The 26,811-nt window shown below is 50.9% G+C and overlaps 12 protein-coding genes across 12 annotated transcripts; 8 read left to right on the forward strand and 4 right to left on the reverse strand.

The window, feature by feature from the left end:
• Positions 1-1,372: 1,372 nt before the first annotated feature.
• Positions 1,373-2,721, forward strand: COCMIDRAFT_27294 (uncharacterized protein; the record flags this gene model as incomplete). The annotated part of the gene is made up of 2 exons (XM_007690931.1): positions 1,373-1,990; positions 2,056-2,721. 2 exons carry the CDS (start codon positions 1,373-1,375, stop codon positions 2,719-2,721), a joined length of 1,284 nt encoding a protein of 427 aa, XP_007689121.1.
• A 411-nt stretch (positions 2,722-3,132) lies between these two features.
• COCMIDRAFT_27295 (uncharacterized protein) lies at positions 3,133-5,612 on the reverse strand (the record flags this gene model as incomplete). Its single annotated transcript, XM_007690932.1, has 4 exons — positions 3,133-5,253; positions 5,300-5,374; positions 5,431-5,462; positions 5,513-5,612. The coding sequence occupies 4 exons, from the start codon at positions 5,610-5,612 to the stop codon at positions 3,133-3,135; spliced, it is 2,328 nt and encodes a 775-aa protein (XP_007689122.1).
• A 792-nt stretch (positions 5,613-6,404) lies between these two features.
• On the reverse strand, positions 6,405-7,882 carry COCMIDRAFT_98449 (uncharacterized protein; the record flags this gene model as incomplete). Its single annotated transcript, XM_007690949.1, has 3 exons — positions 6,405-7,153; positions 7,206-7,600; positions 7,650-7,882. 3 exons carry the CDS (start codon positions 7,880-7,882, stop codon positions 6,405-6,407), a joined length of 1,377 nt encoding a protein of 458 aa, XP_007689139.1.
• Positions 7,883-8,309: 427 nt separating this feature from the next.
• Positions 8,310-9,967, forward strand: COCMIDRAFT_98408 (uncharacterized protein; the record flags this gene model as incomplete). The annotated part of the gene is made up of 3 exons (XM_007690950.1): positions 8,310-8,864; positions 8,955-9,807; positions 9,858-9,967. 3 exons carry the CDS (start codon positions 8,310-8,312, stop codon positions 9,965-9,967), a joined length of 1,518 nt encoding a protein of 505 aa, XP_007689140.1.
• A 1,370-nt stretch (positions 9,968-11,337) lies between these two features.
• COCMIDRAFT_98478 (uncharacterized protein) lies at positions 11,338-12,410 on the reverse strand (the record flags this gene model as incomplete). The annotated part of the gene is made up of 3 exons (XM_007690951.1): positions 11,338-11,441; positions 11,496-12,324; positions 12,375-12,410. 3 exons carry the CDS (start codon positions 12,408-12,410, stop codon positions 11,338-11,340), a joined length of 969 nt encoding a protein of 322 aa, XP_007689141.1.
• A 300-nt stretch (positions 12,411-12,710) lies between these two features.
• Positions 12,711-14,345, forward strand: COCMIDRAFT_27299 (uncharacterized protein; the record flags this gene model as incomplete). The annotated part of the gene is made up of 1 exon (XM_007690933.1): positions 12,711-14,345. The coding sequence occupies one exon, from the start codon at positions 12,711-12,713 to the stop codon at positions 14,343-14,345; it is 1,635 nt and encodes a 544-aa protein (XP_007689123.1).
• Positions 14,346-15,239: 894 nt separating this feature from the next.
• COCMIDRAFT_98410 (uncharacterized protein) lies at positions 15,240-16,115 on the forward strand (the record flags this gene model as incomplete). Its single annotated transcript, XM_007690952.1, has 2 exons — positions 15,240-15,787; positions 15,914-16,115. 2 exons carry the CDS (start codon positions 15,240-15,242, stop codon positions 16,113-16,115), a joined length of 750 nt encoding a protein of 249 aa, XP_007689142.1.
• Positions 16,116-16,292: 177 nt separating this feature from the next.
• On the reverse strand, positions 16,293-16,672 carry COCMIDRAFT_98513 (uncharacterized protein; the record flags this gene model as incomplete). The annotated part of the gene is made up of 2 exons (XM_007690953.1): positions 16,293-16,489; positions 16,558-16,672. 2 exons carry the CDS (start codon positions 16,670-16,672, stop codon positions 16,293-16,295), a joined length of 312 nt encoding a protein of 103 aa, XP_007689143.1.
• Positions 16,673-17,609: 937 nt separating this feature from the next.
• COCMIDRAFT_98490 (uncharacterized protein) lies at positions 17,610-17,905 on the forward strand (the record flags this gene model as incomplete). Its single annotated transcript, XM_007690954.1, has 2 exons — positions 17,610-17,754; positions 17,808-17,905. The coding sequence occupies 2 exons, from the start codon at positions 17,610-17,612 to the stop codon at positions 17,903-17,905; spliced, it is 243 nt and encodes an 80-aa protein (XP_007689144.1).
• An 808-nt stretch (positions 17,906-18,713) lies between these two features.
• On the forward strand, positions 18,714-20,531 carry COCMIDRAFT_27302 (uncharacterized protein; the record flags this gene model as incomplete). Its single annotated transcript, XM_007690934.1, has 5 exons — positions 18,714-19,032; positions 19,098-19,653; positions 19,707-20,069; positions 20,122-20,324; positions 20,380-20,531. 5 exons carry the CDS (start codon positions 18,714-18,716, stop codon positions 20,529-20,531), a joined length of 1,593 nt encoding a protein of 530 aa, XP_007689124.1.
• Positions 20,532-21,529: 998 nt separating this feature from the next.
• Positions 21,530-22,702, forward strand: COCMIDRAFT_98489 (uncharacterized protein; the record flags this gene model as incomplete). Its single annotated transcript, XM_007690955.1, has 1 exon — positions 21,530-22,702. The coding sequence occupies one exon, from the start codon at positions 21,530-21,532 to the stop codon at positions 22,700-22,702; it is 1,173 nt and encodes a 390-aa protein (XP_007689145.1).
• Positions 22,703-25,079: 2,377 nt separating this feature from the next.
• On the forward strand, positions 25,080-26,420 carry COCMIDRAFT_98452 (uncharacterized protein; the record flags this gene model as incomplete). Its single annotated transcript, XM_007690956.1, has 3 exons — positions 25,080-25,160; positions 25,230-25,786; positions 25,838-26,420. 3 exons carry the CDS (start codon positions 25,080-25,082, stop codon positions 26,418-26,420), a joined length of 1,221 nt encoding a protein of 406 aa, XP_007689146.1.
• Positions 26,421-26,811: the final 391 nt, after the last annotated feature.

The following is a 26,811-nucleotide window of genomic DNA, read 5'->3' on the forward strand; positions in this document are numbered from 1 at the left end:
TAAGCATTCTTAGAAGCAACTACTACTTCTTAGCTTTAAAATGAGCTAGCCCGATTAGGAATAGCTCTAATATCCACCGAGTTATACTAGTTTAAAAACTAGAACTTTTAGTAACACGTTTTTTTCATGTCACCCCTCTGTATTATTTTTTCTATAGAGTAGTTTTTACTTAGCTTTAACTATTATATATTAAGTAATAGTCTACTTTTCTAGTTTTATTAGATACTTAGTTAGTAGTTTATAATTATATTATAAGTATTAGCTAGCGTATTAGCTTTAGATAGTTATTAATAAAATATTATAGGTAATTATAGCGCGTCGTTTACTCTAAATTTATTTAGAATTAAGATTAGTAATAGTAAGAAATAGATCTCCTTTAGTATAGGCTTTTAACGCGTTGCGTGGTTAAGGCATTACGCGTTATTGTTATAGTGGTGGGGTATCGCGGGGAGGTGGCCGAATCACTGGGGTGGCCGAATCACTGGTGAAACACGTTAACCGGAAACCGATACCTAGTACGTATCCATTGTTGCACATGAACTATACTTATATTTATTACGTGTAGTTGAGAGAAAGTCAATTGTTTCTTGTCTCTGTTTTCACATATTCTCTTTCCTTGGTGCTAGACCAATCTGTACCCGACTAAAGCGGGCCACAGAAAGCCATTTCACCTCTCGGACGCTTCAGTGCCTCTCGATTTTGTACCACTGCTTCCATACCAGCTATGGGTTATTTGTAGGGCATAGGAAATATGTAGAGTATATCATTATTCGTGGGAAATATATATAAGGTATCTTTAGAAACAGACAGCAGAAAAGGTAGGCATTAGTTTAGATTTCATTAATGCAACAAAGTGAAAAAAAATTACACAGATTACCCTACTTACACAGTTGTCTTACACAATAGATATGAATCTTGTCTGTTGACAAAGAATATCATGTCTATATCATCACGACTATGTCCGGGTCTCTACGTCATTTACTCAAGTCCAAATTATTTTTACTCTTCACAATATCTCACCGCTGAAGACACTACATGGGACCTATTTTAGAGTATTTCAGGGTATATTCAACAGGATCCTTGTACAACCAGGCAACCATGAGCCCAAATAGGCAATTTGTGAAAGCGCTAAATAATTATCTCGGTAAATAAGTTGATGAAATTCAACATAGAGGGTGAAAACACGACCGACTGGTGAAAGCGGAAACCCGAGGCACGTCCCCAATCGGAGAAACCCCGGCCTCATCCCCAAAAGTCCCCCGTCGCATTGTCGCGAAACAGCTCGAACCAACAGCTACAGCGACTCCCGCTCTCAACGTCCTCGACGACAATTTCCTCTTTCCACGCGCCCGACGTGCCAAACAACGCAAACATGGCCGCCGCCGAAGCCGAAGTCGCAGACGCGCTCTACAACCTCCGGCTCAGCATCAAAGCCAACGCAACACCCATCCTCACCACAAGCGCAACGCCCACACCTGCAGATACCGTCACCGATCTCTCACAAGCCACGCACATCTCGTTCAATTTCGATTCGGGCCAACACCGTAACTTTGCTCTCAACACCCCCACGCGATTCGCACCTGATGGCAAGCCCGTTGATCTGCGCAGCTGCTACTTTGCATGGCTCAACAAAGACGCTTCCGTCACGGATTATTTTGCCGCTGTGCAGACGCTGAATGAAGAGCTGCCAAGTGGCGCGGGAGGCAGCGTGCAAAACCTGACATTTGCGCAGAAGATTGAACTGATTGCCTGGCTGAGTGGAGAGACGGAGAGCAGTGACAGTATTGCTGCTGTAGATGGAGGTGCTCTCAGCGCTGCGGCGGGTGACGCTGCTGCCATTGCGGGTGGGAAGGGAGTCCCAGTTGATGGTGGAAAAGGCATTAAAGTAGGAAGTGCAGGAGGCATGATGGATGCACGATTACTACAGATTTATGATGGAGAGAGGAAAATGGGAGATCACAACAGCGTGTTGAGGGGCACTAAGAACGTCGTACGTATACCATCTATTGAGCAAAAAGAGTCACGAATGAATACGATGCTAACATATACCCCCAGGACTTCTCCCCCTACCGCAAAATCGCAGCAACCTTCCTACGCGCCCGCCCCTCGGACCCCAAAGTCCCCGCCCCCCAACCCGCCCTCGTCGCAAACCTCCAAAAGCGACCTCAGCGCCGCCTCCAACCCATTATCCTTCTCTCGCCCTCCGCCTCCTCCTTACTCCGCACTTCAAACGTAAAAACCTTCCTCTCCGACGGCGTCTTCGTGCCCCCCAACACAACTGACTCGTCCTCCACGTCCGCCAGCGCAAACATGATCCAAATCCAGCGCCTCCTCCCCTCGATATCCTCACAGCCCCTAACCTTCATCTGCGTCGACAGCACCGCCTCCTTCAAACCCACGTACTGGAGCCGTGTCGTAGGCATCTTTACCACGGGCCAGCTCTGGCAGTTCAAGTCGTACAAGTATACGCAGCCTGCGGAGCTGTTTGCCAATTACCCGGGTATCTATGTTGGGTGGAGTTCCGAGGAGCCGCCCGAGACGGTCAAGCAGCTCGGCCGTGGTGTGTTACCTGTGGCTGTGGATAAGTGGACGGGGAGCGAGAAGGGGAGGTGGAGGGATAGAGAGGTTGTGGAGAGGATTTGGGGTAGGATTGAGGATGGCATGCGTAAGGGTGGGTGGACGAGGGATGGGCCTGGATTAGCTGGGCCGCAGACACGGTAGAGATTGGGGTGTTGGGAATTTGTCAGTACGCATATATGGTATATGTGTGTATAGGTGATGTGCGATATCCTTCTTCTCTTTCTCGATATAGGTGTTTTGGGCGTTGTAAAATGATGCGCGGAATAGCATAGCGTGACATGCTTTGTAAAAGAAATAACAATCAAGATGTGATTATCTGAGAAACGATTGCATATTAATACCAAATATTTGAATATCAGAATCTTGGTAGATTCATTTCATTTCGCGTCATTAATTAGCTTCATAACATGATTACCCGAAGCCCGGAGCAGCAAGCGTTATCCTCCTCACTAATACACGAGAGCCAAAAAAACGACCCTGCCCAAAAATAGAAAACGAGAACAAGTCCGAAGACGAAACCACTTTTGTTGACCCCATATTTCTTCATCAAGTCTACCACTCAAGCGGTTCCTTGAGCTCCTCACCCCTGTTGGTCTTGGGCACAGGCTGCGCCTGAATCTTGACTGGTCCCCTACCATGTCTCTTCAGGTAGCCACTGCCGTCCAGCCACGGCCATACCGCAGTACGCTTCTGCTCGTGCTTCTCAATTTTGTCAACACTAGCCATGGTGAGACCAATGTCGTCCAGACCGTTGACAAGGCAGTGTTTCCTGAACTCCTCGACGTCGAATTTCGCTAGCTCGGTACCACCGGCAGAGCGAATGACTTGATTGGGGAGATCGACTTCAATCTCCTTACCGGCACTCGCCTCGTCGGCGATACGCTGGATGGTAGCTACATCTTCAATGCGGATGGGAAGCATGCCGTTCTTGAATGTGTTGTTGAAGAAGATGTCGCCAAACGAAGGGGCGATAATGCACTTAATGCCAAAGTCAAGCAGAGCCCAGGGGGCGTGCTCTCGACTTGATCCGCAACCAAAGTTAGGTCCAGTGCAGACCAGGATCTTAGCACTGCGGTAGGGCTCCTTGTTCAGGACGAAGTCTGGGTTTTCCTTGTCACCACCGGCTTCGTAGCGCCAGGCGTGGAAGAGAGCGCTGCCAAGGCCGGAGCGCTTGATAGTCTTGAGGAATTGTTTGGGGATGATTGCATCAGTGTCAATGTTTGCAATATCCATGGGTGCTGCGTATCCGCGGAGGGTTTCAAACTTGGGCATGCCGGCAGGGGCGTTTTCTGTGCTGGGCGTGTTGGAAGCAGTGTGCTGTGGTCCAGAGCTGGGCTGGTCCATGAGTTTATCAAACTCCTCATCGCTACTTGGGGCCTCGACATGAGCGTCGAGTTCAATTTTTGGCGAGCCCTTGGCTGCTGTTGAGGTTTCCGGTGCGAGTTTTCGTACGTCAGCCAGGTTTCCTACAATGGCAGCGGCAGCGGCCATGGCGGGCGACATGAGGTGAGTTCGGCCACCAGCACCTTGTCGACCTTCGAAGTTACGGTTCGATGTTGACGCACATCGTTCACCGGGAGAAAGGATATCCGGGTTCATGCCGAGACACATTGAACATCCAGCCTCTCTCCACTCAAACCCGGCGTCAGTGAAGATCTTGTCTAGGCCTTCGGCTTCCGCCTGCTTCTTAACAAGACCAGATCCAGGCACGACCATGGCGCGCTTGATGTTTGAGGCGATCTTCTTGCCCTCTACAATACGCGCAGCAGAGCGCAAATCCTCAATACGAGCGTTAGTGCAAGATCCGATGAAGACCTTGTCCAACGAAATCTCTTGCATGGGGGTACCAGCGGTTAAGCCCATGTATTTCAGGGCTCGCACACACGCTGCCTTCTTGACTTCATCCTGGAAATCGTCGGGACCAGGCACAACTCCAGTAATAGGGACGACGTCCTGGGGAGAAGTACCCCAAGAAACTGTTGGGGCAATGTCCTTTGCGTCGATCAAGACCTCGATGTCGTACTTGGCACCCTCGTCTGACTTGAGGCCGAGCCAGTAGCTGCATGCCTTTTTCCATTCTGGGCTATCGACCTTTGGTGCCAATGGCCTTCCCTTAAGGTAGTCAATGGTGGTCTGGTCGGGTGCGATCATACCAGCCCTTGCACCTCCTTCAATGGACATGTTGCACATGGACATGCGCGCCTCCATGCTCAACCCGCGAATAGCTGAACCACAGAATTCGATGACGGCACCAGTTCCTCCAGCTGTGCCAATCTTGCCAATGACATGCAGAATGATGTCCTTGCTACCAACACCAGGACCCAGCTCGCCATCGACTTGGACCTTCATGTTTTTACTCCGCTGGGTAATAATGGTCTGTGTCGCCAGAACATGCTCGACTTCACTCGTACCGATACCAAAGGCGAGGGCACCGAAAGCGCCATGTGTAGATGTGTGGCTGTCGCCACATACGACTGTTGTTCCGGGAAGCGTGAAGCCTTGTTCCGGTCCGATGATGTGGACGATACCCTGCCTCTTGTCGTCGAGGCCGAAATATGTGAGATCGAACGCCTTGACATTTTCTTCGAGAGTCATGCATTGTAACCGGGAATCGGCCTCCTCGATAAACTTCTCCGTCGTGGTGAGGTTTTTCCGTGAGGCAGTAGGAATGTTCTGTTCATGTTAGCAAGCAGACGGATTATGAGGATCCATGACGTACGTGGTCTACTGTTGCAAGAGTGCAGTCTGGTCTTCGTACTTTGCGGCCGGCATTTCGGAGGCCTTCAAACGCTTGCTGTACGCGGTTGGTAAGTTTTGAAGAGAATTGTACAGATTCCGGGGTTTGCCTACTGGTGATGTCACTTCGTGGACAAGATGTCTGTCTGCAAATTTGTCAGTGGAAATGACTTAAAATGCACGGAACAACGCGTACCAATGTAGAGCAGAATTGTGCCATCCTCCTTCTCCTCAACGATATGGTCCTCAAAGACCTTGTCGTACAAGGTCTGCGGTTGTTTCACAGCAGACGGCATAGTGGAGATATAAAATGTAGGTCGTACAAAAAGGTAAACTTGGGATTAGAGAACGGAGAACTCAGAGGGGTGAAGAGAGGGAGATGTGAGATGACAGATAGATCTTAAAGGGCAGATATCGGCTTAAAAGATGCGCATGTGGAACTCAAACCGATGGATGGCGAACAAGGCACAAAGAAGCTGGCCGATGTTCGGAGTTGCGGTGGGAGGGGCACCGCCACCAATCACACGGCGAATGATGACTGCGCGCTCTAATGTCCACTGCCGGCCGGGCTGCGGTATTTTGCGGATGGCCAGGGTATTCCGGAGCGGATGATGGCTAATGGCGCGGTACTATACCAGAAGTACAGTACATGTGGAAAGGTAACCTTGCAGTGCATCTCCAATGGTGTGGCAAGAGCCAGTCAAGGTACAGAGGATATCCGAGTCGGTGACGAAGCTCAAGCGCTGCCAGCCGCCGCTGTCACTGCCCCGCATTCTCGCTGCCCCGCCGTGAGGCCTTGGCAGGCGACTTGCACGGTCAGCTTCTTTTTCCATACTCCGATTCGCCACCTCGACATGTACATCATGTAGGAGCAACGAATACTCGACCGCATACAACATGGGTCATAGTAAGATCATACTGCCGCCATGTTCCGGGGCGACGTGAAGTCGCCAAGTATTATGGTGTAGATTGCTGTCAAAGCATACACTGATGCTCGGTATTATACATCAAAGTCTAAATGGCCGCCGCCAATGGACGCCGTTATGCCACGCAAGCCAAAGTTCACGAAACCCGCCATCCCAAACCGTCTACAGATTATCAGCAGTGAAGATAAGCAATGCCATCCGATGCCGAACAAACAGGCCCAAGATGCCAACGGCGAACTGGAATACCAGCAGACCCATGGCCAGCCGATCTTCCCGCATCGGCCCAAACCACACCAGCCATAAATTGATTAGCGTCCAGTTACTCGACGAAACCACTTGCCCTTCTGCATTGACTTCAACATCCAGCATCCGAAGCCGGTGTAGCACCTTCAAAGTCTCCGCTATCGGTTTTCGCAGCGGTTTGGTGAATTCAACGCGCGAGGGCTCCAGCAGTCCAGTCCGTGCATTGAAACGTGGAAGCCGATGTCGGGGGCACGGAATGACATGGAAGATTTGGGGTGCCGAGTAGACAAAGTTGAATGCTTGTGGTACAAGGAGCAGTATCAGCGTCTTGCTGAAGTGCCCAAGAATTGCAACAACGGCAAACACCATGCCTGCAAAGTAGCAGTATGTGTCGCCCACAAATACTTTTGCCGGATACCAGTTGTGCATCAACAGCGCAACAGAGACTCCGATAAAGGGAAGCAGAAGGTACAGTGAGAACAGATGCGAGTCTGTCGCCGGATGAGGGTAGGGCGTGAAGGGGGAAAGATACAGTATGTCGTTGATGACAATGAGAACTGCAATGACCACCGACTGAGCCACTTCGATGCCGTTGATGCCTGCCAAAATGTTGATGCTGTTGGAAGAGAATATGGACATGAGTGCCATGTAGACATAGTATAGCCATCCTGTTCTTTGTTAGTATCCAGATAACACACTGAGTTCAGACAGAAGGCATACCGAGATCGAACAACTCGCCCAGGTAAGGCCTGAGCGGAACAGGAACAACCATTTGCGTGACGCCAAAGTCGACAAAGTATACCACGAGCATGGGAATGACGGCAAAGGCTGGAATGAGCACCTTGTGGCGCCATCTTATGTCGAACAAGTCATCGCCAACACCGAGTAGCACAATAGTCTGAAGTGAGAGAATGGCTGATAGATATGATGCAAGCTTGTTGTGAGGAAACCTGTGTAGAAGTCTGCCCGTCTCGATTAACTCCAGTTCCTTGATAATATCTCTGTTGCCGCCCCCTGAGGTTGCGACTACAATGTCTTTGTAGAATGGCCATGGTATGAAAAAGATGATAATGAAGAGATATACCATTGCGCACACCGCTCCCATCATCTCAGGTCTGTCAACATTAGCAAGATGCAGTGGCCAGGAGAAGGCTTGGCACCTACATCTCAGTCTGCTTCAGCTTACAGAGATCCTTTCCTTTGAAGCCACGCCTCATGAAGGCATCCCCGAGCCATCGGATCAATGCGTAGCAGGATACGAACGCCAATCCGCTAAATGCTATCGACGCAACTAGCGGCTCACCGTCACCGTGAAGCGTGTTTGCCAGCACACCCGCGCATGCGACTGACAGGGACAACAGTGAAAGTGATTCTGCCCATGACAATACGCTCGTCATCGTGACCGTAATGGGAATCAAAAGTCGAGGTGACGGCGGATCTTGGCACGTGAGTTGCAGTCCGCCGTTTGCTCTCGCAGCAATATCAACAGCAGGCCTGTACCCTCGACTCAGCACCGTCAAGTCGACACCTCTCCACACTTGCGAACCTCGCCGCGTCAAACCTCTATCCGGACTTGCGTGGAGTGCTGAGAAGGTGTTGAAACTGACAAAGAAACACAGAATAGGCCTTCAACCCACAACGACCGATCCTGGCTTAACCTGCAGGGTGAGCGAGCAGCAACCAAAGAAAAAAAGCAATTCGCGCAGAGTAGCGAACGCGGTGTATTGGTGAGCAGAACTTCTTGCAAGGTGTTGTTTTGCCATGGTCCGGCTTCTTCCTGCTCTACTAACCCGAAACGTTAGACCCACGAACATTGGCACCATCATGACCAGCAACAACCAGGCAGGCCGCTCTGCAAGGCCCGACCCGTTCCTGGACGACCTCAATGCCGTGAGCCAACATCTTGCAACTCCGGGTTTTCTTCGACGGTTGACTACGTCCCAACTGCCTTCCGCAGCGGTTAGCGAGTCGTCTTCGCTCAGCCCCACCCGAGAAGAAGCACGGTTGCCTCACCCCCCATCCAATCTCAACCTCGCCGTCTCGTTCGAGGATGAGATTGAGCACGTGGACTTGATCGCTCCGTTGATTCAAGAGCCTTGTGCCGACGGCAGCCCAGGCCACATTGACCAGCAAGTCGTCCATCACCTCGAAACTGCCTTTGTGGCTGCGCGTCGCGCCTATCAGACTATGGCGGCTGAGCGTAGCTTTCAGACCTTCTCGCATGGCCACCAAGACCTGGTGCTTGCCGTCGACTTCAACTACTTTGGTACGCGCATGGTCACGGCGAGCTCCGACCATCGCCTCAAGGTCTGGGACAAGAAGGACGATTCGTGGACCCTGGTTGAGAGCTGGAAGGCTCATGATGCCGAGATAGTTGATGTGAGTGATCTCATCGTCAGCCGCAAGCCTCGTTTAGCTTGTCTGCATGTAATTTGCCACCTTCATAACTTGTGGCTAATCCAATGCTAGGTCAAGTGGAACGGGCCCTTCATGGGCGAGGTTGTTGGCAGCATCGGAGAAGATGGCCGCTGCAAGCTTTGGCAAGAGGATGTCACTGAGGTTGCCCTTTCCGGCAATCGCTTCAAGTTGCTCTACAATCTTGCCTCGCTGACCAATGCTCCCTTCATGTCTTTGGATTTCAAGAACATCATGCAGGAGACCTGGCTCGCGCTCATTACGCGTGATGGCTACCTGACCGTGTATGAGCCTCAGGATCAGAGCAACCTCCACGAGTGGACCATCTTGGCTGAGCGCTGGGTTTCTGAGAACAACCCTCCTGAGCGCCAGGAAGAGGTAGGCTTCAAGGTTGTTTTCCACAAGGAGAAGCTTCCATGTTGGACCGCTATCACTGCAGGCCTCGATCGCAAGTCACTGTCACTCGCCGTTGCTGCCATGAAAGACGTCTTGATCTTCCGCACTGATAAAGCTAAGCGCTTCTTCCAAGTTGCAAAGCTCACTGGCGCGCGTCAAGTCATCCGTGATTTGGCTTGGGCTAATGGCTCCATGCGCGGTTATGACATCTTGGCCACGGCTAGCAAAGATGGCGCTATCCGCATCTACGAGCTCACTACAACTACTGCAGACAAGGCTCACACATCCGGAACTTCTTCGTCGGCTGTCGCGCCATCTGTATCGTCCCGCGCTGGTCTCAAGCACATTGCGCAGTCTGGCATAGGAGCTGGGCTGGCTGGTACTTCAAAGGCGCCGGCAATGTCCCTCGAGAATGAACAGAACCCTGGTCGCATCACTCAGGAAGTTGCCTTGAAGGATGAGCTCACTGGCCACCATGGTGCTGTCTGGCGCGTCGCTTTCTCCCAGATGGGTATGTGTTGATCAGACCGGTAACTTGACAGCGCTAACAAGTATCCTTAGGCGATCTCCTCGTGACTACTGGCGATGATGCCAGCATCCGTACCTGGAAGCAGGCAGCCAACGGTCACTGGATAGAGTACGCTCAGATCGAGACTGCTCAGGACAACTAATTGATCGTGCTAAGCTCGGTCTTCACAAACGCTCCACATGCTGCGTCAATGATACGACGCTTGGTTTAGGGCATTTCAACGGCGTTTACGGTATCTATGGGTTAGACACATCGATCGGGTGCAACAACCCCTTCTTCCCATTGCAGATCGTGACTTCTCGAATCACGACATTTGGCAATGAGGTCTCAGGGAAAGTACGCCTTGGGAGGATACCTGCATTTTTTTCGGGTGACTTCAGGGATTGAGCATCGATGGACAGTGCTTCTATGCACGACTGCCTCTTTTGCAGAATTCCCGCTCACAGCGATGGAACTGCTACTACAACTGCTGCTTTTTCTTCTTTTCGGGTTTCCAGATACCCCACGGCTATGATGTCATTCATGGTGGGAACTGCGACTGCTTACGGGATTTTCTTGTACTTTACATGGACGTCATGAATGAAACAATGATTAGAATTGACGGCACATTGGGTGATGCGAGTACCGTGTGAGTTCTCCAAGCCTGACTCTGTGTCCTATAATTGGTTCATGACTGTCTGCTCAGCATTGCCCAATTCGGGCATCCGGCCCTCCAACCTTCCAAAGCTCATCTACCCTGCAGCAAAAACCCGAGCGATATATTCCATCTTGTACCCAATTTTCATATCGAATCACAAGCCCAGTTATCTGGATTCCTCCGCTTGGTGTAGTTGGTTTATCACGTTCGACTGTAATTGCAATTGTAATCGAAAGGTCCCTAGTTCGATTCTGGGAGCGGAGAACAGCTACAATTCTTTTTTGTCAATCCTGAGTCCTTGTGTCGCTTAGAGAAACCTCCTTTTTGCTAGTCTAGAGAGCCCTGCATATGTGTCTGCCGGACACGTGGGGACGGGTGGGGCGGAAGGAATGCATGCAGCGAGGATTTGTGCTAGACACCTAGTCGGCGTAGCGTAAATTAAAACCATAAAGTCGAGACGTGGCCTTTGTTACATTCAGCTTTTATTGAATTTTTGTATCTGATTGATTTAGAGCTTCAGTCCGTGAAGCTGTGCGTTTGCAAAGTATACAGGTGTTACAATTTACGACACCTTTCATCCAATCAGGCTTCGTGGCGCAATGGTAGCGCGTCAGATTCCAGTATCTACCACTGGAGCTTCCTGAAGGTTAGGCGTTCAAATCGCCTCGAGGTCACATACCTGATTCAATTCTTTTTGGCAATTGAGCAGAGTAAACCTTTTTTTTGCACTTCGATGCGGGTCTTGCAGATACGCTATGCGGCTCCGAGGTTTGGTTATTCGGTTGCCGTGAGGGGTGGCTCCACTGTCAGCCGAGAATCTGGATCACTTTTTTGATTAAGTTAATCTCTTTTTTCATTCGTTGTGTTTGTTGGTACTATCCAAATGAGCCGAAAACTACCGCCTTGCCAGATGAATTGTCCTCCTGCAGCATTGACCTCTCGAGCATTAACAAGAGATGCGACGTGCGAATGAGAAGTTCTGCACGCTATTAGCAGCCGGATCGGTGTGGTAAGAAGCCATCGTATTACTTACCATCAAATTCAATCTCGTAAGTCACAGGCATATCTTCATCCTCATCTGCGCTGATGAGGATGGGTAAGTTCCGGCGGAGCTTTCTCTCACGCGCATTGAAGCGTATACCGCTGTCCTTTCTTGGGCTCACCCACAAGATGCTTGGATCCTCGAGATTTGCCTTTTCTCCAAGAATTTCTCTTACCACTTCCTTGCCCTTGCCCACTTCTTCGACTACCTCGTTCGACGCTATTCGGTTATCTGCTATACATCTTGCCGAAACATCTTTGAGCCACTCCCTCCATACCCTGAGCACACCCTCCTCAACCTCAACAAAGTTTGTGAAAAGGTTGTGCGATCCAATCTTAACAAGGTTCGTTTGTGCAATCAATTGCGTAAAGAGCTCATGTGCTTCCAAGCTCAGCGTCTGCTTGACCGATTCTCCGTCATATGGATCCTGCACTGTCCCTGGAAAAGTGCGACTCCCAGGGACATCTCCTGGCCGTGGCTTGACCCTTCTCCCACTAGCCTCTAGATCACGTCTGTGTGGTCGGTAACGAGAGTACATTCTATACATCTCGCCCAATCTGCCTACATTTTTCTCGCTTGGATCAATGTCATGATATAATTTCAAGCCATCAGTGCCTCGATATGTGCAAAAGTAAGCCGGCTCGGTAAGTTTCGCAGACGGGTGGAAGCATTCGAGGAGTACGGAGTGTGAATTCAGTTCTGCAGCTGCGACAAGGCGATTATGCAAGATGCGTAAGATGAGCGAGTATATGCGGCGCGAAATGGTAGTCAAAGGCAGAAGGTCTAGTGTTGGCATCGGTGCGAAAAGGTGAAGGAGCAGCTGTAATGGTTAGTTGGGATGAGATGAGATGGCCTTGTAAGATGCCATACCTCGTTGGGGAGCCTGTAGAGGTAACAATCCTCCATTGCTACAAACAAGGTAAAAATACAGATTCGTTAGTTTTAAATATATTTACTTGCAGAGGTGTAGATGTCAAGAATCAGCAATAGGAACTTGACAGCCACGGCAGTACACCGAGTCCGGAGATAAGATATCGTCATTGTTCTAGAAAGTGGGGCTAAACCACAACAAGCTAGCCGATACCTGCGACGCGCTTTCCCGTTCGAAGTCAGGCTTTCACCTTTCCACACCAAGTTGAAGACGCGGCTATCACATCACTTTGCACTTTAGTACGGCAAGTAAAGGGTACTGGCCCGTCCTTCATCATGCAAGGCTTTGTCAAAGACCGGCAGAGCACCAACAGCCCACATAATGCTCTAGCCAATGCCCAACACGTACCCAAGACTGACCGACAAGCTGTTGGTGCTAATGCAAGGGTATCAATCAAAAATGGCCTCCCTTCTCAGCGACGCACACCAGTGTCTGGAGCTCTGGGACGTGGGTCTGCCAACGCTCAGAACAGCTCAGCTGTTCTGCAGAACCCTCGACGCGTTCATTCGGCTCAAGGTCACACTCAAAAACGTGATCCCTACGATACTGATGCAGAAAGCCTAGACACTACTATCGACCAATCTGTTGTTCAGTTAGAGGGTGGGCCACAGAATCAGCAACAGTACCATCAGAATGGGCAAGTCTTTGATCTTGGTGTGAGTGGCGATGTCGGGGAAAGCAATCAAGGCTCCGAAGAACCAGAGCATCCTTACGAAGAGGAAAACGAAGGCATTACCCAAGATGATGAGGATTTTCTTGAAAGCAAAGGACTTGGTCACCTACATCAAGCTCAAAAGATTGAATTCCTGAAGCAAGCGGGACGATTGGATCTGCCAGCTGTCGAAGGCGATTCATACCCAACTACCACTAACGGCGAGCCTTCTGAAATGGACGGTATACAGGAGCCGTCTTCCGGTTATCGTTATGAAGGCCGTCAAAGTTCCCCTTTCCATCAGCACCCCAACGTCAAGCATGAGCCTGGACAGTCAAATGTGCTGCAGCCGACACACCGCCAACAGAAACTGCATATGCCAGTCCCGAGGCAGAGCCTTCATAAGCCTTCGCAGCTGTTTGAGCAGTCTGCACAACTCCGCGATCAGACGCGCGCCAATGTGCCCAGCGTGCAACAACCTAGGCAAAACTTCCCGCAGCATCGTGTCGTTCCTCAGTCGGGCCAGCCACCCACTTACAATCAGTTTAATGCAGGCGTTGCTCCTGCAGTTTTTCCCATATACTCAAACCCCTATCAGAATACCCATGTCGAAGCCAACAATCAGCAATATGTCCATCGTCAACAACCCGGTCCTTCCCATGTCCAGTTCCAGTTCGAGCCCGTAAAGCCAATTGAGCCACCTGCACCCGCAGAGTACCCCTTTTCAGCACAAATGATACCTAAACAAACAAGCTATCAACCACCAGTCGAACAAGCTGCGATTGAGGAGCTTCAGGATACCCAAATCGAAGACTACGACGCCGAAGCGCTTTTCAACATGAAGTATGAAAGCCTAAAGAGCGAAAGCTTCGACACCAATCCGCGTGCGAAGCCTCTTGTTCTCACTGAGGAAGATGCGCAGAAACCTCTGCCCGAGCGTCTTGTACTGGTACAGAAGAATCTCACCCCAGACAAGCAAGCCAATTTCTTTTCCTCGCTCCCTACTAGTGAATGGGAGGATGCTGGGGACTGGTTCCTCGATCAGTTCCAGAGTATCGTTCAGCGCACGAAGCAAGCTAGGCAGAAGAAGCGTAAGCTTGCGCAAGAATTTGAAGAAGAAGTCGAGAAGCGACATAGGCATGTGGCGAAGAAGCAACAGCAGGTCGAGCAGGCGATGGAGAAGATGAAGGCTCAAGGTGAGAGTCTGGTGCCTAGGAGTCCGAGGCCCTCGAAGAGTCCTAGACCCAGGAGAAACTAAGATGTGGGATCCCGTTCGTGGAGGTTCTCGCGCTACATTTAATGTCACATCATGCCATGCTAAGGAGGTTTGCGAGGCGTCGCATCAGAGGTTTCTGGTCTTTCTTTCATGTGCTATATACCCATATACTTCAACATCGGCATTTGTAGTATACACCAATACCACTAAAATTCACGTTTGCTATAAACTATTCCTGTGCTTCAGCAAGAGAGACAGACGAAAGCAATGCATTCGCGGCATTGATCCACATTGCGCTTAGCGCGGATAACTTAGACATACCCTGAGGCTACACGACGTTCGCGACATGCGCCAGCGCATACGTCATCAGCCATCACCAACTTGAACTTCACATTCAACACCTGTACATTGCGTGTTTGGAATTGAATTTGTAATCTGATTGTCCTATGTCAATTATCCTGCTATTAGAAACAAGACGAATAAGAAGCAGCACAGCCGGGATGGGGAAATGATGGGGTTTAGTGCGACAGAAGGATGTGCTGACGGATGCCGGATGTATGGAAGACGCGGATACTAGGCAGCAAGTAGGCGCATCATGTGGAGATGAACATATCCGGATATTGGATCCACCACCCGTAAAAGCACTGCCTCGTTCGCCCGGAGCATGACGGAAGCCGGGCATGGTCAGCAGTGATTTCATAGCTGAATATATAGAAGTACATACATTACAACCAACACCCTAGGTTTTTGTTATTGAATGTTGATTGCCTCCTTGTAAATACGCCCTTCTTTTCCTTCTCCACCGGATATCCTTCGTTCCCGCATATCCCGAATCCGTACATCATACAAGATAATAATACCACACCACCACGATTCCAACAACAACAACAACAAAATATCTCCCACTAAAAACCCCAAGTACATTTCCCCAAAACCATGCCCTTCGAAGCCGCCCAAAAACTCTCCTCCTACCACCTAATCCCCCAATCCGTCGATGTATCCCTCGCACCCCCCGAATCCTACTTTTACATCACCGACTTTTTGATCATATCCTGCGGCATCCTCTACACCCTCTGCTACGCCTTCTACACCATGCGCACCTACAGCGACCGCTTCCTGGCGGGTACCGTGCAATTCCTCAGCGCAACCATGGCCTACGAAATTTACTACGCCTATGTCTGCACCACTACAACCTTGCAGCGCGCGTGCTTCTTCGTGTGGTTTTTGTTTGACATTACGTTTGTGAGTGTGGCGCTAAAGTATGCATATGGGCCTGGGGAGAGGGGCAGGACGATTGTGAAGTTGCTGTGGCAGACGCCGGCGTGGATGGGTTTCTTGTGGTGGGTTGGGGGGTTGTGGCCGGATGAGCGGGGGCAGAAGACTGCGTTTTTTACGGGGTTGTATCTTGAGTTGCCGATTGGGTGGGGGCAGATCTTGTATTTGGTGAAGAGGGGAGATACGAAGGGGCAGTCGTTGGAGATTTGGTATGTTTGAAAGTAGTTTTTTTTGGGGGGGGGGGCTTTGCTGGTGATTTTGGGTATTAAGGGGGGTTTTGCGGTCTATCCCTCGGTTGGAGATGAAGAGATGTAACATGAGGCTAATGAGAATAGGATTACGAGATACCTTGGGTGCATCGCGGCGTTCTTGGTTTTCATATGGCGGTACATTAACGTGCCTGAGAACTGGGCGTATGTGGGCAACTGGTGGAGTATCGGCGGGATGATTGTCACTTTACTACCAGAAACCGTGTACCCATTCTTTTACGTCTGGGCACATCGCAAAGAGAGGGAGAAGAAAGAGAAGACTTCATGAGGCACAAGACAGGGTATGTCGAAATGAAATCGAGATTTTCTAAGATGTATAAAGTCTTTGTACTACAAAGTTATCGCTTCCGAATATGCAGGAGTTGCCTTTTTCTTTTCTGAGAAACCACAAGAGAAACATGAGAAATCCCCCAGTTGCTACATTTTCACTTAGGAGATTGAGCATCTAAGCACAGTAGTCGGGCTTGCCGGCTCCACCATCAACACAGTTGCCGCAGGGGGTGCGTCCATTAGCCCAAACGAGCGTCTTGCCCTGTCCCGCGCACTTGAAGAGGGACTTGTCAATCTGGTCGACAGCAGGGTACTGGCCATTGTTCCACGAGTCTTGCAGCACCTTACCCTGGATTTCGGAGTTGGTCCAGCCTATTATTGTGTTAGGAAGTGTATAGCAGGAGAAGTGGTGGATGTTGGGAGATGGGAGGGAAACGTACCGCGCCACTTCAGAGTCGAGCCGCAGTAGAGCTGATGGGTCTTGCAGTCACCGGCAGATACGGTGATGGCGAGTTGGGTGAGGGCAAGGGTGATGAGGGTGTTGATAGCGACCATGGTGACGGCTAATGTGCGTATTAGGCGATGATGTAGGGTTTTAGTGAGTGAATTGTTGTAGAATGTGGTTGAAGGCTGTTGCAGCAGGTTGTTGTGATGATCTCTATGTCGATATCTTGATGCTTTTATACTTTTCAAGCCGCCGAATTCTACGTATAGCTGTCACTCATCTTTCAAATCGCCGACTTCCTCGCACAACTGTTACAGTGCTCAATCCTAGATGATTCAATCTAGCTATGTTCAGCTCAGTTATCAAGAGTGTCACTGTTCGCATGTCTAAGAGGGTGAGCTGACATAAAGCGGTCTGGTACATCTATTCAGCTTGCAATAGTCAAAGGAGTGGATAAGTTAAGCAGCTGTTGTGGTCACAATAATTTACCTGTCAGCATGCTGCGAATCAGACTGCTAGAATTTTGACACTCAGGCCCATCACACCACCAAAGTATTCCGGCTTGGCGTTCATTTTCCGCCTGAAGAGAGCCTTGGCATGTTGTTTACACCGCCGCTCAAGGAAGCATACGATGTAACCGTTGATCCACAAGCCCTGCATATAGCTCCAAGATTGGCAACAGGGTTGCTTTGTGGTCAGTGTTACGTGGCGCAGGGGAACAACGGAGATTTTGGTACGTAACGGCTCAGGTGCGGCTGAAAGTTTCTTCCATCTCAGGGACCACAGCCGCTGGCAGTGCATACTACCTCGTAACGGCTATTCTGTTTCGCCATGGAATAGAGTGCTCGGTTTGCTTAGTGGAGAGGAGTGAACCCATTTGGCTGTTCTACAGCTCTCTAGGTATAAAGACCAAGGCAGCTTCGTCGTCAGGGTATCACAACAACTTTCCACAAGCCACCGACGTGATACCAGGCAATCTCCTACGTTCTCATCTTCTTGAAGCATATCATACCTATCTACGCCAGTCAGCTCCACAATCTCGACACCATGCGTTCGACTGCTCTGATCACCACTGTACTTTCGCTCTTGACGGCGACTAGTTTTGCCCTTCCTGCCGAGCAAGTAGAGGGCTTGACGGCTCGTGCCAAGTGCAGCACAAAAGCTGACTGCTCTGGTGGAAAAGTGTGCATGGGTAAGTCGGCTTGGTTGGATAAGAAGAACACTTGCTAACACTGTTCGCACTAGTTGTTGGTTGCCATGGACAGATTGTAGGATCTACCTGCGAGACAGCCAGTTACTGCAACAGTTTCCGTGCACCCACGTGCGGTGCGACTTGCAAGTAGAGTAAAAAGAGGGTTCAGGGTTGGGCTAGTAGAGGTAGAAATACATATAACGGCCGCGTTTCCTTGGACGAATCAGATCTCATTTACCCCGTGCCGCTGAAGTCCCACGAGACGATTTGATAGGTCCATGTGAACAGGATCTTGAGATTGACAACACGGGTAATCGCGATAGAGTTGTGCAAGTAACCAATCCTTTTGCACCGGCATACTCGGCATTTTTCCGTTGTGCCGTAGCTTCACATCACGACATATCGGGACGTCCATAACGGACGATCGGCACACAAGCTTTTCAGCCACAAGTGTAGCCGCAGCGACGAGTCCGCGGCGCCACGACAACGAACTGGGTCGACGTCGTCATGTTCCCTGTTTTTTTTGTTCGGCGGTACTGGGCAAGTTTGCGTTATGGTGAAAAGACTTCAGAGTGCACGCAGCATGGGCGGGTTGGGCGAGGAAACGAACCAAGGGCCAATGCATGAATATTAGAGTTTTGGCAGCAAGAGAAACCTGCAAGCGGGTTGCATCTAGGCCGCCGATAGCGTCTTTCACAAGATGGCAGCCACAGCACGACGCACCTGCGAAGCCGTGCACCCAGCCTATGGCGCCCATGACATGTTATGCCGATCTTCAGCCACACCAATAGCACAGTCGCACCCAAGATGAATAGCTATTTAGCTCCTAATGACGCCGGCGGTACATCATCTCGTCTGGCTGGTCCAATCTCTTGTTGACTGCTACACCTCCCGTCTAATCGCCTTGCGCCCGTCGTCGCGACTTGTTTGCATCATCAGGGCCGTCATCATCTGTCGCAATGACTTCCCAGGGTCAAGCTGCCGACTACTATTCGGGCGGCGCACCGCCCCAGCAGCCTCAGGGCGCATACTACCAGGGCCAGCCTTATGGACAGCAGCCTCCCCAGTACAATCAGGGCTATGCGCCGCCCCAAGGACCACCACCGATGCAGCAGAACAACGGATACCAGCAGAATGGCTATGGCAACGAAAAACAGAGCTTTGAGCAGACATTCAAGCTCGACAAGCCAAAGTATAATGACTGGTGGGCGGGTCTGCTCTTCATCGCCACGTTTCTGGGTTATGTTGCCGTGAGCGCAATTTCCATTCGAGGATACGGTGAGTATATTATGTATCAGTTTGCGATTCGACCCCTGAAGAGGAATGCTGATGACTGGGTACAGCGCGAACCAACAGCGGAGGCATCTACGGCAACAACACTAACAACTTTGCGCTCAATTCCAACACGATTATCCTCTTCGCATTCGTTCTCGGCATGGCTACCATCTTCAGTTACGCGTATATGTGGGCAGCGCGCAAGTTCACCAAGCAGTTCATCTGGATCACTGGCATTCTTAACATTGTATTCGGCTTCGTGACGGCCATCTACATGCTTTCCAGGCGGTACTGGTCTGGAGGCATTGTATTTTTGATCTTCAGCATCTTTTACGTCTTCTGCTTCATCAGCTGGATTCCCAGGATTCCGTTCAGTGTGCTCATGTTGCAGACTGTGATTGACGTATCGAAGAAGTATGGTCATACCTACCTCGTCTCGTTGGGCGGCGGAATCTTTGCTGCGGCACTGGGCGCATGGTACTCGGTTACGCTGGTCTCGATCTATGTCCAGTATACGCCAAACGGAGCAAACTCCAACTGTAGGAACGGCGTTGGCGATTGCGGCAATGGCAAGGTTATCGGCCTGCTCGTCTTTGTCACATTTGCCATGTACTGGATCTCGGAGTAAGTGGTCATGACTCAAGCCTGGATGAGTTTACTTGCTAACAGCAGAATAGATGGTTGAAGAACACCATTCACGTCACCATTTCTGGTGTATATGGCTCGTGGTTCTTCGCGCCCAATGCTATGCCTCGAGGCGCAACTCGGGGTGCATTCAAGCGCGCCATGACATACAGCTTCGGCAGCATCAGTCTTGGAAGCTTGCTCGTGGCCATTATCCAGTTCCTGCGACAGATTTGCTCAGCTGCTCAACGTAACGCGTCTGGCGAGGGAAATCTGGTCGGGACAATCCTGTTCTGCATTCTCGGCTGCGTCATCTCTCTTCTGGAGTGGGCGGTTGAGTTCTTGAACCGATATGCGTTCAGCTACATCGCACTCTACGGAAAGAGCTATATTGCGGCTGCGAAGGATACATGGAAGTAAGTGCTGGAAAGGCGTGAACTTTGGGGAGTAGCAAGCTGACTTTCTCAGGATGATCAAGGATCGGGGTATCGACGCGCTCGTCAACGAGTGCTTGATCGGACCCGTACTCTCCATGGGAGCCACCTTCATCGCATACGCCTGTGCACTGCTGGCCTACCTGTACCTCATCTTCACGTCGCCAGCGTACAATGCGGATGGAGGCTACACGCCGGTTGTGGTGGCCTTTGCCTTCTTGATTGGGCTGCAAATCTGTAAGTTTGATGGAAGAAAGAGGTGTGACGGATGGACGTCTACTAACGTCAGCAGGCAAAATCTTCACGACGCCGTTGAGCAGCGGTATCGATACGATCTTTGTTGCGATGGCGTGGGACCCCGATGTCCTCATGCGCGAGCACCCAGACCTCTACCACCGCATGGTAGCAGTGTACCCACATGTCCAGCAGGCCATCCACGCCTAGGGTCGAGCTATGCACCGAGCCGGGGCTTTCGGTCAGAACCTGGAGCCCAACTAGATATAATAATGTTTGATATCACGCGATACCCACAGTCATCGATCACGATCATTTGTTGCGCAGTTTTTTTACGATGGTCGTTGCCCATGGCGGGGCACCCCTGGAGGAAAAGGAGGACCAACTGGGCTTAGCGCAAACCGCCGGCGGGAGAAGGAAGCGATTGCTCCACTCGGGCCTAGTTCGCCCATGACGTATGACGTCTCGATGCGCCCACCCACCAGACAATGGCATCGAGCCGGAGCGTCAGTATTGTCATGTTGAGCATCACACGACGGGGGCACTGCGTCCACGGCCGAGAAGGTGTTCCTGGCCCTCGAGGGTAGTATTGAGGCTCGAGTGAGACTTTTTGTGTAGCATGTACATGAGTGAGGTATTAATCTAATGTCGTTTTCGCCCGTCCATGTAGCCCCTCACCCACGCCCGACGCGTTCATGTGTGTGTGTGTGTGTGTCCAAGTCTCGCGCGTTTGTGCCTGCCGCCATAAGCCACACTGGCGGCCCAATCGGGTGCCCACAGGCATCGTCACCGCCTTGCGGGGGTCTCTGGCTGCCCTTTCAATGCATAAGTAAACACGTACTTGTTGGCCGGTGACGCTCTCACACCCACGCAATACTGCACGCTGAAGCACCTGCAACTGCAACTGCAACGCCGCCCAGCCGCCGACCCGTCTGGCCAGGTAAGTCTTGCTCTCACACTGCATCTGCACGAGCTGCCTGCCTTCACTACATGGCTCCAAGCCCCGCCTTGGCTCTTGCTACAAATACCCCACCAAATGCGCTTTCCTGCTCTGCTCAACATCCAAACAATACCCCTCTTCCCCTCCAGTTCCCTCACCCCACCTCATCTTTCTCTTCCTCCTCACCACGCCTTACCTTCCTTCAGTCTGAACAGGCCAAGTTAACGCTTCTCCCCTAGCAACACAATCCAACTCCCACCTCCCCATCATGTCCTACGAGAAGAAGGCAGTCCACTTTGGCGGTGGCAACATCGGCCGTGGCTTTGTCGCCGAGTTCCTCCACAACTCGGGCTTCGAGGTCGTCTTCGTCGATGTCATGGACTCCATCATCGAATCCCTCCAAAAGACCCCCTCATACACTGTCACTGAGATTGGTGATGATGGCGAGCGCAAATTCACCATTGACCACTACCGTGCCATCAACTCCAAGCACGAGATGGACAAGGTCATTGACGAGATTGCCTCTGCCGATGTCGTTACCTGCGCTGTCGGCCCCAACATCCTCAAGTTTGTTGCTGAGCCTGTTGCCAAGGCTATTGAGAAGCGCACTCTTGACTACCCCCTCGCCGTCATTGCCTGCGAGAATGCAATCAACGCTACAACCACATGGAGGGGCTTCATTGAGGGCAAGCTGAGCGACGAGACCAAGAAGAACATCGACAGCAAGGCCCGCTTCGCTAACTCGGCTATTGACCGAATTGTCCCACAGCAGCCCGAGAACTCTGGCCTCAATGTTGTCATTGAGAAGTTCCACGAGTGGTGTGTCGAGCAGAAGCCCTTCGAGAACGGTGGCAAGAAGCCAGATGTTAAGGGCATCCACTACGTCGACAACCTCGAGCCCTACATTGAGCGCAAGCTCTTCACTGTCAACACTTCACACGCCACCGCCGCTTACTACGGACACCAGAACAAGATCAGCTACATTCACGAGGTTCTCTCCGACAAGAAGCTTCACGACATTGTTCGCGATGCTGTTCGGGAGACTGCTCACTTGATCATCAACAAGCACGGCGTCAGCGCCTCGGAGCAAGACGATTATGTTGAGAAGATTATCAAGCGCATCTCCAACCCCGTCCTCAAGGACAACGTAGAGCGTGTCGGCCGTGCTCCTTTGCGCAAGCTCTCTCGCAAGGAGCGATTCATCGGTCCCGCTGCTCAGCTAGCCGAGAGGGGTGACAAGGTTGATGCTCTGCTTGGCGCCGTCGAGCAGGCCTACCGCTTCCAGAACGTCGAGGGCGATGAGGAGTCTGTCGAGCTCGCCAAGATTGTCAAGGAGCACTCCGCCGAGGAGGTTGTCACCAAGGTCAACGGCATCGAGAAGGACCACCCCCTATTTGACCGTCTTGTCGCCATCGTCAAGAAGGTGCAGAGTAGCAGCTGAATAACCGCCGGTAAACTCTAGGGAGTTGCCTCTGTGGCAGATCAAAAAGAGAGGACAACAAGGACCATTGAGGTTCATATGTGGTGAGGAGGACCAACGATGCCTTGAGCAGTGGCTCCATTTGGCAGAGTTTCGACCAAAAACATGACATTGACTGGGATCAATGTCTTGACTAATGAGAGTATGATACGAATAATGAAATATACCCATTACCTTTATACACGCTTGTGCCTTGTTGTTCGCACTTGTCATGGTCTTGCTACCGCCTGCCATTGCCCTAAGCACCTACCATGTTGATGCATATCAGTACACTGCCAACGCACCCACCCTGCATTTCCCTGAGACATCGGGGCGACCTTGGCTGTAGCCTAGAGCAATATCTTCTCTTGCAAGTAGGCAGTACTACGCAGGTCTGATAAACACGACGTCCATGATCGGCAGTTAGTGTCAGCGTAGCCAGGATATACCCGGTTAATTTTGTAGAAACTTCGTATTCAAAAGCGGAAACTCTGCCACAAGGCTGAGTACAGGTAAAACTGCTATCTTATCCAGGTGTGCGTACACCCTTGTTACTGTCAAAAGTGCTGCCTAGTAGGCTTGGACTTGGTGTTGTGACACGTCACATGTATGTAGTTGGTAATTCAAGTACGCAGATTGGTAGGAGACACATGTCCGTGATGTTGCGATATCGAATTTGTAATTTTTATCCTTTGAGCAAGGACAAACAAATTTGCTAGATTTGACGTTGAAGATATGTCGTGTGCCTCCAACTCCTTACTAGTAAGTAGCTCAATGGTTACGCAAACCCAATCACCACCTCTGGATCAAGCGGTTTTCTTATTTCTACTATTGTCATTGGCAAGTATACCAGCTAATTCAATGGAGACTGTCGTACAAAGTCTAGTTATCGCGATCGGCATACCTTAATGTGACATGGGGAAGGTTTCCCCCAGACACGACATGTTGGGAGAGCGCGGAGCTTCATAGTGCTTATGTGTGTTATGCTTTTAATTGGCTATTATGGATGCCAAGAAAAACGGTGGAGGGGATATACGTAACCATGAGTGGAGGCTGTGTGCAGGCATATGCACAGAAATGCGAACGATATTAAACGGGCCCGGAGTGTGCCGATGAGGGGACGCCGAGTACACACAATCTTCATCAGACGCCAATCTCGATTCGCATGATGGATATGTGAGATGCAGCCCATGTCGAAACGACCGGAAAGGCTTGGTCGCAAGGCTGAAACGCAAAGGTAGCGGGCTCGGCCGGCGGGAGAATGGCGGGAAAATTGAGTTGGCTCGCTATACTGGCGCTAGGCCTGAACAGGTCCGCCAAGCACTGTATTCTTATTACAGCCCCTCTGGCGGAATCAAGCAATGCCCATTAGCATTTTTAGATATCCTGCACCAACACACTACCTCCGGGGCAACTTGGTGGCAGTGCGGCAGCCACAGGCGTCCTGACAACATATCACTCAACATGTCACCACAACAACAGCAGCAGCAGTAGCCTGATGTAGTTTGTTATGCAGGATCCATGGCAGTGCTGCCAAGTACTTGGGCGCTACACCGATATGCACTTTTGAACATGGCTTGTCACAAGACCCGGCGCTAACTCTCCCGACATGGAGACGTTTTAGACGATCAAATCTTCTCCGATGCACTCCCTTTCCCCTTTTCGCCCTGGACCCATGGACATCGGCCAGGTTCCAATCGTCCGTTGACGTCAGCTCACTGCACACCTGGTCTTCCCCAAGCAGTCTTGGCAGTTCTGCAGAGCCAGCGCCAGCAAACCCTTGCGGTTAGTTATATGAGCGGCTTCAAAGTAAGCACGCGACACTACCAGGCTGAGGATGACAGCAGCATTGTGGCGTCAAATCGGACTAACAAAGGACATTTGCGTGGCCTGACTGCAGCTGCCAGTCCATCGACTCGTCGTCCGCGACCAAGTCCCCGCCCATGCACGCGTGAGAAAAGGTGGAGCCTCCGATCCGCAATACGTCGCTTGCGTATGCGTATTCCCAGGCCAGGGAGTCAGGCCTCCTTTGCTCGGCACCCGGCGGACTTGCACGCGACCCGTTGGCGGTGGCACCGAGTAAGTAAAGCATCCTGCTTGCTATTCTTGACAAGTCCACTTGATCTGGACTCTATGCTTCTTGTTTTTTCCCACTCTTCTCCTTTCCCTTTGTTGAGTCAACCGACCCTCAACTTGACCGCTATCCGAGACACGACGGTTCCAGGGGGAATACTAGAGTGTTGTCTGCCCACCATTTTCTTGTTTGCGTCAGCCTTTCCATCATATCTTTGATGAGATAGCATCCCGGCCGCATTATCTACAGTACCACCGTGCCCAACTCGGGTACAACCAACACAAAATGGCAAACTCTACACTACCAGACAATGGCCAATGGAACAGCAAACCTGCCTGGAAACTGCCAGGATGGTGCGAACCAGTCGTACGTCCCCGAATCGCACAGCAGAGTCTGCATGCAAAGTGCGGTGTACTAACATGGCTATGCATCTAGATGGTCGCCAGCATTCTCTTCTTCGCCATGTTCATTACACGGAAACGAAACTACAAAATATTTGCTGCGCCCTCGGGTCGGAATGGCTACCTCGATGACGCGCCAAACGATTCGATGGATCGCCTTCTCCAACAGTCAGACAGCGACAGTGAATTCGACGACGTCTATGCGGCCAAGAACCCAAATTCACCCAAAGTCCGGAGTATTGGCTGCTGGAAGGTTACTACACCCAGCACTTCGCGCTTCCGCAACAACATACACAGTCGCATACTGCAGCGCTTCCCGTTTTTGATCGAGATGTTTTATTGGGTCATCAACTATGCTTTCTACCGCCTAACAGCAGTTGCATCAGCTAAGCTTTTTGCTGGACGAGGCATCTGGGACGTTTCGCAAGAGCACGGAATATCGGTTTTGGAGGCAGAGCAATTTGGCTTTCTGAGCTTCTTGTTCCCGGTCCGGGAGCGCGACGTACAACAGTGGTTTATGCATGGACATCAAGATGCGCTTACTGTGCTGAACAAGTGCTATGCGCTGATTCACATCCCCGGCACTGTGGGGTAAGGAACATGTTTGGGAAGTTTTAGTCGAGTGACACTGACATTTGACAGCTTCATCTGCTGGTATTACTACGTTGCCCCCTCATTCGATACCTTTGCTGTCGCCCGCCGCACGCTTACCCTCACCAATTTCTGCGCCTTTATGACCTTTGTCGTATTCCCATGCATGCCTCCGCGGTTGCTGCCTGCCGAATACGGCTTCCTTGATACCGTCCGCCATGACGACGCACAGAGTGTGTGGATGAGTGGTAAGTTTGTCAACCAGCTTGCTGCGATGCCTTCAATGCATTTCGGATATTCATTCTGCATCGGTATGACGCTCATTTACCATTCCGGCCTGTTCCGCCGCACCTTGGAGCCGGGCGAGGTTCGCAAAAACGCATTCTGGAAGATCTTCTACCTCGTGCTTGGCATTGGATATCCTTCATTCATCCTCACCGTTATTGTCGCTACCGCCAACCACTACTTTATGGATGCGCTCGTAGCCACGTGCTTCGTGTTCCTTTCCTTCTTCTGCAACAAGGTCTTTTACGTCTTCATTCCCCTCGAGGACCTGTTGCTGTACGTTATCCGGGCAGACAAGCCAGTACCCACCACTGGCGACCGCTACCGCGAAAACAGTGGTCGTTTATAGACAGTGGAAATTTGACAGCGTTTCGCACACCTTCATTTCGCTTCTACATCAGCTACATAGCGCTATTTGTCGGTACATATGTACGCAATCTTTTTTGCATTTCATGGAGCACGGAATCACGGCTGGAGTTTGAATGACAACCTCAAAATACCTACCTTTTCGATTATTAGATATACACAAGTCACCAGGGCGGAAGCACATAGCTATTTGAGATGATAATAGTATATACGAACCGAGTTGTTTTCGCCAAGCTCTCGATCATGTGCTCAAATCGGACAAGTTTTGTCGGCTTCGCAGTCGTGCATGTCGACAGAGATATGGCCGTTGATAACGTCCCACTGAGGGGTGACGAGTGGCGCGAGCTGAGCTTGTTCCTGCGTTAGCGCGTAAG

This window comes from Bipolaris oryzae (assembly GCF_000523455.1).
Source record: "Bipolaris oryzae ATCC 44560 unplaced genomic scaffold scaffold_88, whole genome shotgun sequence".
Lineage (NCBI taxonomy): Eukaryota > Fungi > Ascomycota > Dothideomycetes > Pleosporales > Pleosporaceae > Bipolaris > Bipolaris oryzae.